At 47.4% G+C, this 13,408-nt stretch overlaps 1 protein-coding gene across 1 annotated transcript in view; it reads left to right on the forward strand.

Annotated features, from left to right (window-relative positions):
• The window catches only part of rb1 (retinoblastoma 1), a 165,656-nt gene that overhangs the window by 7,672 nt on the left and 144,576 nt on the right, over positions 1-13,408 (forward strand). The window contains exon 2 of the mRNA XM_078409411.1: positions 9,622-9,742. Within this exon, the coding sequence (XP_078265537.1) occupies positions 9,622-9,742 (121 nt within the window). The remainder of the gene's footprint in view (positions 1-9,621; positions 9,743-13,408) is intronic.

The raw sequence follows: 13,408 nt of genomic DNA on the forward strand, positions 1-13,408 counted from the left end.
AACCCACGCGGTCACAGGGAGAAAGTACAAACTCATTACAGACAGCACCCGTAGTCAGGATCGAACCTGCGTCTCTAGTGCTGTAAGACAGCAACTCTACTGCTGTGCCAGTGTGCCTCCCTCCTTACATAAGGTATGAAGTATAATTAGACTGATTATTCCCATTTTTAAACAGTTAAATACATATTTTGTTCCTGTAGCATTTTAGTAAGGCTTTTTACAGGTCCCTCACGGTAGGCTGATCCAGAAGATTAAATTTTACGGGATGCACAATGCCTTGGTCGTATGGATTCAGAACTGTTTTACTCATAAAAGACAGAGGATTGTGGTGGAAGGCAGATATTCTGGCTAGAGGTCTGTGACAAGTGGAGGTCCACAGGGACCTGTGCTGGGACATATGCTGTTTGTGATGTATATATATATATATATATATATAAATGACCTGGATGCAAATGCAGATGGGTTGCTGAATATGTTTTCTGGCAACACCAAAATTGGAGGAGTTGTAGATGTTGAGGGAGGCTGTCAGATGATACAGTGGGATGTAGATTAGCTGCAGAAATGGGCGGAGAAATGTTAGGAGTATAACTTGAGCAATTATTAGGTGTTAAATTTTGGGAGGTTACAGCATTAATGTGCAGAGGATCTTGGGATCCAAGTTTACAGCTCATTGAAGGTGGCAGCACAACTAGGTAGGGTGGTAAAGAAAGCATATGATATGCTTGTTTTCATATGCTTGTTTTCATTCAGAGTCAGGAAGTCATGATGCAGCTCTATAGGACATGTTAGGCTGCATTTTGAGTATTGTGTGCAGTTATGGATGCCCCCCTACAAGAAAAATGTGGAGGAGGTTTACCAGAATGCTGCCTGGATTAGGGGGTTTCAGCTACTTAGAGAGATTGAATAGACTGATTGTTTTCTCTGGGACATCAAAGGTTGAGGGGAGACTTGATTGAAAAAGATAAAATTATGAGAGGCATAGATAGGGTAGATAGAATCTTTTTCCCAGGGTGGAAATGCCGAAAAATAGAGGGCATAGCTATAAGTAGAGAGTGGGAAGTTTAATGGAGATGTGTGGGGCAATTTCTTTTACACAGAGAATGGTGGGGGCCTGGAAGACTTTGCCAGGGATGGTGATGCAGGCAGATATAACAGTGGCGTTTAACACACTTTCAGGTAGGCGCATGGCAGTGCACGGAATAGGGGAATATGGGTTATGTACTGGCAGATGTGATCAGTTTACCTTGGCATCATTAGCCCATTCCTGTGCTGTAGTGTTCTACGTTCTGTTGAATTACTTGGGGTGGATACATGCCACTAAATGTTGCCATTGGATCCCTGTTTTATAGACCTACTTTATGTTTTGAAATGCTGTCATAGACATTGTGAACTCCTCTCACTTTCTTCAAGTTAAAGGTGTAGCCATGGCCACTACCTTCTGACTGTATAGATTTGGGGCTGTCGCTTGCAGAACTCGTTGATGTCATCAACATTGAGTAACTTTCACCCTGCCCTCAAATTCACTTGGACTATCTCCGACACCTCTCAACGGTTTCTTGATCTCTGATCACAGGGGACAGACTATTGACTGATATCAACTACAAACCCATTGATTCCCACATTTTTTTAATGCTATACCTCCTCCCACACTGCCTCTTGCATAGATGCCATCCCCTACTCAATATTTTTGCTCCCGAAATGAGACTTTCCATTCTAGGACATCCGAGATGTCCTCTTTCTTTAGTAAATGTGGTTTATCCCCTGCTATCATAGATGGATCTCTCACTCGTATATCCAATGTGTCCCAGAGTTCTGCTCTCACTCCCACTTCCTCCAAACAGAACAAGGATAGAGTTTTGGCTCTCGCCTTTCATCCCACCAGTCTCTGCATCCAACACATCGTTCTCCAACATTTCCGCTACTTTCAACATGATTTTATCACCAGTAACATCTTCCCAATCCTCTCATCCTTCCGCAAAGTTTGGTAAAGTTTGGTTTATTATTATTGTCACGTGCACCAGGGTAAAGTGAAAAGCTTGCTATCCAGTCAGCAAAAAGACTATACGTGATTGCATTTAAGTCGTCCACAGTGTACAGATACAGAATAAAGGGTATAATATTTAATGCAAGATAAAATCCGATTAAAGATAATTCAAAAATCTACAATGGGGAAGAAGAGAGGTCATGACTGCACTCATGTTGGTTAGAGGACGATTCAGTTGCTCAATAACAGCTTGGAAGAAACTATCTATGAATATGGAGGTATGTGTTTTCAAACTTCTGTACCTCATGCCTGATGGGAGAGGGGAGAAATAGGAGTGAGACTGGTCCTTGATTATGCCGGTGGCCTTGCTGAGGCCTTGATGTGTAATTCGAGTCAATGGAAGTGAGGTTGGTTTGCATGAGGGGCTGGGCTGCATCCACAACGCTCTGCAATTTGTAACAGTCTTGGATGGAGTTGTTCCCCAACCATGCTGTGATGCATCCCGATAAAATGCTTTCTATCGGCGCATCTGTAGGTTGGTGATGGGCAGATGGAGTCAGGTGGGGGAACTTTATCAAATGCCTTACTAAAATCCATGCAGATAACATCCACTGCCCAACCCTACCCTTATTGATCATCTTTGTCACCTCGTCAAAAAACTCGATCATGTTAGTAAGACATGACTTGCCGTGTACAAATCAATGCTGACTATCCCTCATTAGTTCATTCTGTATCAAATGGGAGTAAATCCTATACGAACAATCCTCTCTAACAGTTTCCCTACCACTTACGTGAGGCTTACAGGCCACCATGGATTCTCTCTACTTCCCTTAAACAAAGGGTTAACATTGGCTACTCTTCAGTCATCTGGGACCTCACCCATGGTGAGCAAAGGTACAAACATCTCCGTCAAACCACATGAAATCATCTCTCTTGCCCCTCTTAATATTCCACCAGACCCTGGGGATATATCCAATTTAATGCTCTTCAAGAACCCCAACACCACCACCTTCTTGATCTTAAACTGCCCTTGCATATTAGTATTCTCCACACTGATCTCACTGTCCTCCATGCCCTTCTCCTTGGTGAATACAAGTTCTCATTTCATACCTTGCTGACATCTAACCAAGTACAATTTCCCTCCTTAATTCTTGAGTGGTTCTTTCTTTTTCTTCTTTACAATTGTCTTTTTAGTGTACACTAGACCAAGTGGACCCATTGGGCACAAACAACTCCTGCATTGGTGCAGCAACCTCTCCTCCCCCACTCCCTCCTCCCCCACTCTCCCCTCCCCTCTCCCCCACTCCCCTCTCCTCCCCTCCCTCCCTCCCCCCTCTCCCACCCCCATCCCTTCCCCACTCCCCCCATTCCCCTCCCCAACCTCCCACCCCACCCTCCCCCTCCATCCGCCCTCCTCCAACCCCTCCCCCACTCTCCCTCCATCCCTCCTTCCTCTCCCCTCCCTACCCCCTCCTCCCTAGGATTGCCTCTCCTGCATTGGTGCAGCACCCTCTCCTCCTCCACTCCGTCCTCCCCCACTACCCTCTCCCCTCCCCACTCCCCTCTCCCTCTCCCACCCCCATCCCTTCCCCCCTCCCCACTCCCCCTCCCCACCCTCCCTCCCACCCCCCTCCCTCCCTCCCACCCCACCCTCCCCCTCCATCCGCCCTCCTCCAGCCCCCCCCACTCTCCCTCCATCCCTCCTCCCTCTCCCCCTCCCTAGGATTGCCTCTCCTGCATTGGTGCAGCACCCTCTCCTCCACTCCATCCTCCCCCACTACCCTCTCCCCCCCCACTCCCCTCTCCTCCCTTCTCCCTCCACTCCCCTCCTCCCCCCTCCCTCCCCTCCTCTCCCTCCCCTCACTCCCCTACACCCGCGTCCCTCCCCTGCTTCCCCCTTCCTCCCCTACTCCCCCCTCACTCCCCCCTACCTCCCCTCCCTATCTCCCCCCTCCTCCCCCTCCGTTCCCTCCCTCCCCTCCTCCAACACTTCCCTCCCCCACCCTCCATTCTCTCCCTCCCCCTCACCTCCCTCCCTCCCGGGAACAACCCGCGATTGCCGCAGTAACCCGCCTCCCGGCCCGGGCGTCCTCCAGTGGCGGAGCGGGGGGTGGGTGGGGGGGAAAGAGTCCTGTCCCGTCCCAGTGCGGGTATGTTCAGTGGTAGACAGCAGCGGCTCTCCCACTGTTGTTGAGCCGCTGGACTCTGGGCGGCTGAGCCCTGCTCAACAGGTCCCAACTGCGCAGGCGCAGATGCGTTTGTTCTGCGCATGAGCGGATGCGGCGGCCATCTTACCAGATCAACGGAGCCCCAACTACGCATGCGCGTTTTAAAATATGAATAACTGTAAAAATATAATGCCGATTTCAATGAAACCTCTGCCATAGGACCACGGGATGATGGTGAGTAAGGTGGGTCTAAAATTGGCGCTCTATCGTGTACCGCTTTGGCTGTAGTTCAGGAACAAGCGAACAAACAAGAGTTTTAGTACATAGATATTAAAAACCTTGGGATCTGTAATCCAATTCGCCATAGACATTTCATGGGCCCTTTTGACCCCTCTATTTGTTTGAATTTCTTTCTTATGTGCTTTATATTCCTTAAAGACCCAGCCTGATTTCTGTTTATTAAACCTTGCATACGCTTTTGATTCCGTCATCCAAGGTTCCCTTGCCATCCTTATCCCTCCTTTTGACTGGAACATGCCGTTCTTGAACTTTGATCAGCTGGTCTTTAAATGACTCCCACATGTCAGACTTGCTCAATGTTGGAGTAAAGTAGTGGGCACATAATTTTGCTGCTTTGCTGTCCCCAGCTAGGGAATGTTTGCCCGATGTGAAATTTGATGTTTTATTTTTTATCAACTTGTGTTTCTCCCAGGTTTACTAAATTTAAAAAAAAGGGAATTTCAGTCTGTGCAGAAATGTTGGACCAACTGCTGATTGGATTGTAAAGAGTAACTTTAGAATTTTGCCCACAGACTTCTTGCAAACTACAATGTCATTATAATTTTCATTTTAGGTTTTTAAAACGGCAAGTTACACTGTTTAACTTTGACATGCTTAGATGACAACAGCATTTATAAATGCGTGTGATTTCGATTTCCTTTTAGCTGTAAGGTTCCGAGCATGCTGAAGTTGGACAAAACAAAAATTAGCTGACGTTACCATACAATGCTCTTTTTAAAATTAATTGTACTGTGTAGGGACATAGGGATTGGTTGGATGGTCGAACCCTCGGATTGGCTAGCGAGGTCACGAGGTGGGTTAGCGCAGTAGATTCGAGTAGTCTAGCGCTGGAACCCTTTTAGGTAAGACGTTAGGTAGTAGTCTAGAGCTTTAGCTCAGTGGGTACTTTGCAGCATCCATCGCTATCGGACTCACTACATTGGTGACCCCGAACGTGATCCGTAGATCACAGGAGCATGTCGCAGGTAGGAGCGAACAGTGGGCAGCAGAGCACGAGCGGCATTCACCTACCCCCGTTCTGGGCCCATCAGCCGCACCTGTGGTTCGTGCAGGCAGCGTCCCAGTTCCACCTCAAGAAGGTGGAAGAGGACCTGGAGAAGTTCCACCTGCTGGTAAGCTGCCTACAGCCCGAGGTGGCCGCGCGGGTGGGACGGTACTTGACCAACCCTCCACAAACCGAGAAGTACGAGGGGCTCAAGAGGCTCCTGCTGAGGACTTTTGGCTGTAGCCAGAACCAGCGGGTTCTGAAGCTTTTACACTTACCGGAGCTGGGAGATCGGCTGCCATCGGTTTTGATGACGGAGATGCTGACCTTGATTGGCGACCATCAGCCGTGTATGATGTTCGAAGCGGCATTCCGGGAGAAATTGCCCCGGGACGTCAGGTTAGTGTTGGACGTCTCTTTTGAAGACCCCGGTAGCGTTCGCAGATAAAGCCGATGCGCTCGTCACGGAGGCCTCCACTCGGGACGACTCGGTAAATCGGGTTTCGAGGCCCAGCAGCAGCCGGCCGCGCGGCCAAGATGGCGGCGCATCGGCCGCCATTTTGCAGTCAGCCCGCCAAGACGGGGCTGTAGCACCCGCCATTTGGCAGCGGGCCCGAGCAACAGAGCCGCACAGGCGTGGCTGGTACTTTTTTCATAAGCGGTGGGGCAGTGAAGCCCGAAGTTGCAGGGCCCCGTGTTCGTTTCCGGGAAATGCCTCGGCCGATCGAATGTAGAGGCAGTTTCGATCGGCCGCAACCGCCGACTCTACGCCACAGATCAAGGTACCGGCACCGTCTTTTTGGTCGATACGGGAGCGGTTGTTAGCATCGTGCCTCCCTACGACTGCGAAGTGCGAGCAGGTGGGAAGGGTCCATCCCTCATTGCGGTCAACGGCAGTCCCATCCGCACCTACGGCAAGAGGGCCATGTCCCTGTCCTTCGGGTCCGGGACCTACCGTTGGGATTTCATCGTTGCCGACGTGGGCCAGGCCATTCTGGGCGCGGACTTCCTCTGGGCTTTTTCGTTGGTCTCAGACGTCCGCGGGAAGGGCCTACAACCCTCGGCTAGCAGTACGGAGCCTGCTACTCCTCCACCTGCCACCCCACCCTGCCCGTCGATCCAGGCCATTACCACGGCCCCCGGCCAGTTCGCTGCGGTCCTCGCCGACTTCCCGTAGCTCCTCGTTCAGCGTTTCGATCCACCTTCCGATAAGCACGATGTCGTCCATTTCATCCCTACCGAGGGGCCGCCTGTATTCGCCCGGACGCGGCGCCTACCTCCCGACAAGCTGGCCCTGGCTCGGGAGGAGTTCCTCAATTTGGAACGACTGGGGATTGTTCGACCTTCAAATAGTCCGTGGCCTCCCCCTTGCATATGGTCTCTAAAGCATCTGGGGGGTGCAGACCATGTGGTGATTATCGGCGTCTTAACGCTGCAACCCGGCCTGACCGCTATCCGATCCCTCACATACAGGACTTCTCAGCCAGGCTCGAGGGGGCTACGGTTTTTTCAAAAATCGATTTGGTGCGGGGATATCATCAGATCCCTGTCCACCCACCGGACATTCCCAAGACGGCTACGATTACTCCGTTCGGGTTATTTGAGTGGTTGAGGATGCCGTTCGGTCTCAAAAACGCGGCTCAGGCATTCCAACGTCTTATGGACCATGTGGGTCGCGGATTGTCTTTTGTATTTATTTATCTTGATGACATTCTAGTGGCTAGTCGTTCGGTCCCAGAGCACCTGGTCCACCTTCGCACTGTGTTCCAGAGGCTGCAAGACCACGGTCTGATCCTCCACCCGTCCAAATGCCTATTCGGCCTGTCCGCGGTGGATTTCCTGGGTCACCGGGTCACATCGGCCGGGGCCACTCCTTTGCCCGCTAGGGTGGACGCCGTCCGAACCTTTCCCCGCCCTACCACCATCAAGGGTTTGCAGGAATTTGTGGGCATGGTGAATTTTTATCACCGGTTTGTGGCTGCGGCAGCTCGGATCATGCGCCCCCTTTTTCAATGCCTCGCGGGTAACCCCGCTGAGTTGGTTTGGTCCGCAGCTGCAGAGGCGGCTTTTGCCGCGGTTAAACACGCCCTTGCCAACGCCACCATGCTCGTGCACCCCCGTCCCTCTGCCCCCACGGCCCTGACGGTGGATGCCTCAGACGTGGTGGTGGGTGGGGTATTGGAGCAGCAGGTCAACGGTCACTGGCAGCCTCTGGCATTTTTCAGCCGGCAGCTCGCAAAACCTGAGCTGAAATACAGTACCTTTGACAGGGAGCTCCTGGCCCTCTATTTAGCAGTTCGCCATTTCCGATATTTTTTGGAGGGCCGCTCTTTTGTTGCCTACACGGATCACAAACCCCATACGTTTGCTTTTTCTAAGGTTTCTGATCCGTGGTTGGCCCGCCAGCAAAGGCATCTCACTCTCATTTCTGAGTTCACCACCGATGTTCGCCACATCGCGGGTAAGCTTAACGCCGTGGCTGACGCCCTGTCCCGGCCGGCCACTTCCTCTGTTGCTGCGGTGGGGGGCGAGGTGGATTTCCAGGAGCTAGCGGAGGCTCAGCGCCTGGAAGGAACTGCCTCAGCGTACGCTTCCGCAGCCTCGGGGTTGCGGTTGGAACAGGTGGCGTGTGGCCCCACAGGTACCACACTTTGGTGCGACGTTTCCCTTCCCCGCCCTCGCCCGGTGGTGCCGACTGCCCTGCGGCGTAAGGTTTTTGAGGCCATTCATGGCCTGGCACACCCGTCCATCCGGGCGACCTCGGCCATGGTGGCCGCCCGATTTATCTGGCACGGCCTGCGGAAGCAGGTGGCCGCCTGGGCCCGCGCCTGCGTCCCGTGCCAGATCTCGAAGGTCCCCCGCCACGTCCAGCCCCCGTACCAGACTTTTGTGGTTCCCCCCGTCCGTTTTTACCACATCCATGTGGATTTGGTTGGTCCATTGCCATACTCTAGGGGCTACACTCATCTACCGTTTTACTCGTTGGCCGGAGGCTCTTCTGTTGTCGGACACCTCGGCGGCATCCTGTGCATGGGCCCTGGCGCTGCATTGGGTTGCCCGTTTCGGCGTCCCGGCTATCACTCGCTACAACTGCTGTAAACTGTTTAAATTGACCACTTTTTAAAAAACGAGCAAGGCATTTTGTTTTCTGATAAAGCACATGTATTGGTGCAATGTTCAGTAAATTGACATGACGTATTAATCTCATTTTTATGATATTAACTCCAAAAAACAAATGTATTTTTCAAGTTGTTTTTTTTCCCCATGAAAACGTGTTTTGGAAAGATTCATCCCACGTGTGACCAGTTCCATATAATTGGCATTCTTTTTTTTAATATAGTATATTTCTGACATTTTCGTTCACTCCTCGGGAAAATATACGTTAATTTTGGTGTGTTTTTATTTATCAAATACATGGATGCAAAATTAAACTTTTGTGAACTTATGGATAATTGAATGCATCAGAATAGATAATATTCCTTCTCACCACCACACCACTTCTATACTTATATAATGATAATTATTGTTATATGAAATCTTAAATCTCAACTCGAAATGAGGCCATCCAATATCTTGACAGGTGCAACAAAATCAGTCAGTGGTGCTTGACAGTGGAGAACAAAAAGATAGGAACACGAGGAGGATGTATGCTGCCTTGAGATTTCTCCACACTTTTCATATAGTCGTGTCTGACCCTGGATCACTTTCCCACCTGATCGCTTTATCCTTTGAGTAAAGTTCATTATCAGTTTAGGGAACTAACTTGTCAAGTACTTCTGTTGAAATTAAATAGTCCATGGAAAATATAGGATATATTATTGTCTCTTTCCCCGCTTGGGAATCAAATCTGGGGAATTATCGATATGCTGCCTTAAAGCCGGCATATTTTATTTTTGATGTGGAGTGTGAAACTGACATGTGCACAGTGCTGTCACAGGTTTAGTCTCATTAAATTACTGTAAAATCGAGGCAGGCTGTGACATACATTGCTTGGGGAAAAAAATGATTAATGTGCGATTGGCATTCCTGATATCCGGTTGTATCAGTCCATAGCTTTCTGAAGCCCAGCACTTAAAAGTTTCTCACTGTCTTTTGGAGATCCAGAGTTTCTATACTTCTACTATATTGAATAACCTCATTTAAGAAAAGTCAATCATTTTTTTTATTATATCTCATATTTACAGACACAAAAATGCAGAGTTTATCTTATTATGTCAAAGCCTTAAGGTTGAAGAAAATGTGAACGAGAGAGCTTGGATGATATGGGAGTCGATGCCAACACTTTTGGTTGATGGTATTGCATTAGTAAGTATTTTAATTTGTGTGACATTGTTTTGGACTTTAGTTGTAAAGATCTTTAAATATCTACAACTGTTCTCTAATTGGTTGCAACTTAAGTAGTGCATGCAGAGAGCCTGTTACATCAATTTTGGTAAAAGTGAAACATTTTATTGAAGGTGAAATCATTTCTAAATAGCTGGAAATTTAGTTTTGAAATATGTAGTATCTGCCCACCTTGACATGCATCCCATTCGCTTTTATGCTTTTAATCTCTGCAAAACTTGTTGGGATAACCTTTTTTTTTTTAAACAGAAAAATTACGACGCGAACAGTTAACATTATTTATTACTATTACAAAATGACAATCTTCCAGTTAAAATGCACAATAGTACATGAATTCCTATTTTGAGAAACTTCCATGTAAAAATCATTCTGGAAATCATGAACAATGCTAACCATTAATTCTTGTTCATGATAATTAACCTGGCAAACGGCTGTGCCCACTGGTTTTTGCTTGCTACCTTTATGTATATATATTTTTAAAAGGCCAGGAATCAAGAGGATACAACTTGCTGAGAAATGTCAGTGATTCCTTGCTGACTACCCGTATTTCTTTGTTCAAGTGCTACCAAGTATAGGATTTCCATATGACCATAAGCAAAACTCAGTGACTACCTCATGGAGTCAAACAGATTGGCAATAACTGTCAATTAGCATTCATATTATCTTGAATTCATTGTTTAAATTTATTAATACAGTTTTTTTTATTGAAAAAAAATTCCATTGTACTTTATTAGATTTTGAGTGTGCATTGAAATTTGGAAATGTCAAAGATTTTCAGAGATATTTTGTCTTTAATAGGTTTGACAGCTAGTTAAGCATGAGATGGCTGGTTTACAGGTTTTTTTCAAATTCTTCCATAATCTAGCCGCCTTCTAAACTCTCACTACCCCTTCATCTCCCCCTCCCTCCTCCCCCAGCCACACGCACATTATATCATAAATTCTGCATCTGAACAGGCTCTCTCCATCAAAGGTAGAAGTGGCATTTACTAGTTTGTCTGTACAAGTGAATCTGCAACTGCCCCTTTGTTCAATTCTTACTAAGCCTATCTTGATTGCTTTGTTAGTGATTATGTGTTTGCACAGCCGAGGGCAATGTTAGTCAGTGTAACATTTTTTTAAAAGGTAATTAATAGCTGATGAAAATCAAAAATTTAACTGCAGATGCTGGAAATATATCACAAAAACAGTAAAATCTGACAATACTCAGCTGATCAGGCCACATATGTGGGAAGAGAAACAATTAATATTTCGGATTGGAGTCCTCACATCTGAATTGAAAAGAAGGCAAAAGCTTGTTAAGCTGCGGGCTGGGTAAGGGAGGGGGTTACTGCTGATAGGGTGAAACCGGTGTAACTGGGGATAAGCTGTAAACAGGTTAATAGGTCAATGAGTGAATGACAGCAGTTAGAGAGTGAGTATAGGCAAAATAAGGTGGGGGACTTGCTAATATCGCAGATGGATGACGAATACCACCTGGGAAATTATCACGTGATGCAGTAGAATTCAATATTGAGGAGCAAAGAGGTCCTTCTACAGTTGTACCGGGCCCTGGTGAGACCGCACCTGGAGTACTGTGTGCAGTTTTGGTCTCCAAATTTGAGGAAGGATATTCTTGCTATGGAGGGCGTGCAGCGTAGGTTCACTAGGTTAATTCCCGGAATGGCGGGACTGTCGTATGTTGAAAGGCTGGAGCGATTGGGCTTGTATACACTGGAATTTAGAAGGATGAGGGGGGATCTTATTGAAACATATAAGATAATTAGGGGATTGGACACATTAGAGGCAGGAAACATGTTCCCAATGTTGGGGGAGTCCAGAACAAGGGGCCACAGTTTAAGAATAAGGGGTAGGCCATTTAGAACGGAGATGAGGAAGAACTTTTTCAGTCAGAGAGTGGTGAAGGTGTGGAATTCTCTGCCTCAGAAGGCAGTGGAGGCCAGTTCGTTGGATGCTTTCAAGAGAGAGCTGGATAGAGCTCTTAAGGATAGCGGAGTGAGGGGGTATGGGGAGAAGGCAGGAACGGGGTACTGATTGAGAGTGATCAGCCATGATCGCATTGAATGGCGGTGCTGGCTCGAAGGGCTGAATGGCCTACTCCTGCACCTATTGTCTATTGTCTATTGAGTTCAGAGAGCTGCAACGTGCCTAGACAGAAAATACAGTGCTATGTTTTTAATTGGCGTTGACAGCACAGACGGCCATAGATCAATAGGCTAGAGTGGGAGTGGGATGGGGTATTAAAATGGCAGGCAATGGACAGCTGAGGAACGCAGAGGCCTTTGTAAGCTTTTTGTTTCTTTTTTAGTTCTGACGAAAGGACTCTAACCTGATAAATTAACTGTTTCTCTTCCCACAGATGTGGTCTAACCTGCTGAATATTTCTGGGATTTATTATTCCATTTAACTTTTGTTTAATTGTTAATATTTTAAAAATCAGTTATTCCAATTGTCCAGCAAATAGCTGGATTGGTATTATCATTTTGTTGGAAATTGTTCCTCAACTTTGAGTGCTGACTCCATATTCAAGCATAATTTATTACTACTGCTTCTTGTCTACAGCTGGAGCAATGTCATAAGGCTATGCATGACAGTTTCAGAGAGGGAATTTATTGAGGATAGGATCTGATGATATGGTCCATTATTTGATCTGGTTACTGCATGCACAAGCAAAGGTGGGTTTGTTCTGCCATTAAGTGATGACATAGCCTATATCCTATTATGATTGCATGGAATCGATCAAGTCTTTGAGACCAATGAAACCCTGGAAGCCTCACTGTTGAATCTTGAATAACTTCCTTTGTTTTTTCAAATAGCATTTTTAGAACCTACTTTATTTCCTTGGTCATCTCTGTTGATATTGGCAAACATAGAAACATAGAAAATAGGTGCAGGAGTAGGCCATTCGGCCCTTCGAGCCTGCACCCCGCCATTCAATATGATCATGGCTGATCATCCAACTCAGTATCCCGTACCTGCCTTCTCTCCATACCCCCTGGTCCCTTTAGCCACAAGGGCCACATCTAACTCACTCTTAAATATAGCCAATGAACTGGCCTCAACTACCTTCTGTGGCAGAGAATTCCACAGATTCACCACTCTCTGTGTGAAAAAAAACTTTCTCATCTCGGTCCTAAAAGACTTCCCCCTTATCCTTAAACTGTGACCCCTTGTTCTGGACTTCCCCAACATCGTGAACAATCTTCCTGCATCTAGCCTGTCCAACCCCTTAAGAATTTTGTAAGTTTCTATAAGATCCCCCCTCAATCTTCTAAATTCCATTGAGTACAAGCCGAGTCTATCCAGTCTTTCTTCATACGAAAGTCCTGCCATCCCAGGAATCAATCTGGTGAACCTTCTCTGTACTCCCTCTATGGCAAGAATGTCTTTCCTCAGATTAAGAGACCAAAACTGTACGCAATACTCCAGGTGTGATCTCACCAATGCCCTGTACAACTGCAGCAGAACCTCCCTGCTCCTATACTCAAATCCCCTCGCTATGAATGCCAAAATACCATTCGCTTTCTTCACTGCCTGCTGCACCTGCATGCCTACTTCCAATGACTGGTGTACCATGACACCCAGGTCTCGTTGCATCTCCCCTTTTCCTAATCGGCCACCATTCAGA

This window comes from Rhinoraja longicauda, chromosome 12 (assembly GCF_053455715.1).
Source record: "Rhinoraja longicauda isolate Sanriku21f chromosome 12, sRhiLon1.1, whole genome shotgun sequence".
In the NCBI taxonomy this organism is placed as follows: domain Eukaryota; kingdom Metazoa; phylum Chordata; class Chondrichthyes; order Rajiformes; family Arhynchobatidae; genus Rhinoraja; species Rhinoraja longicauda.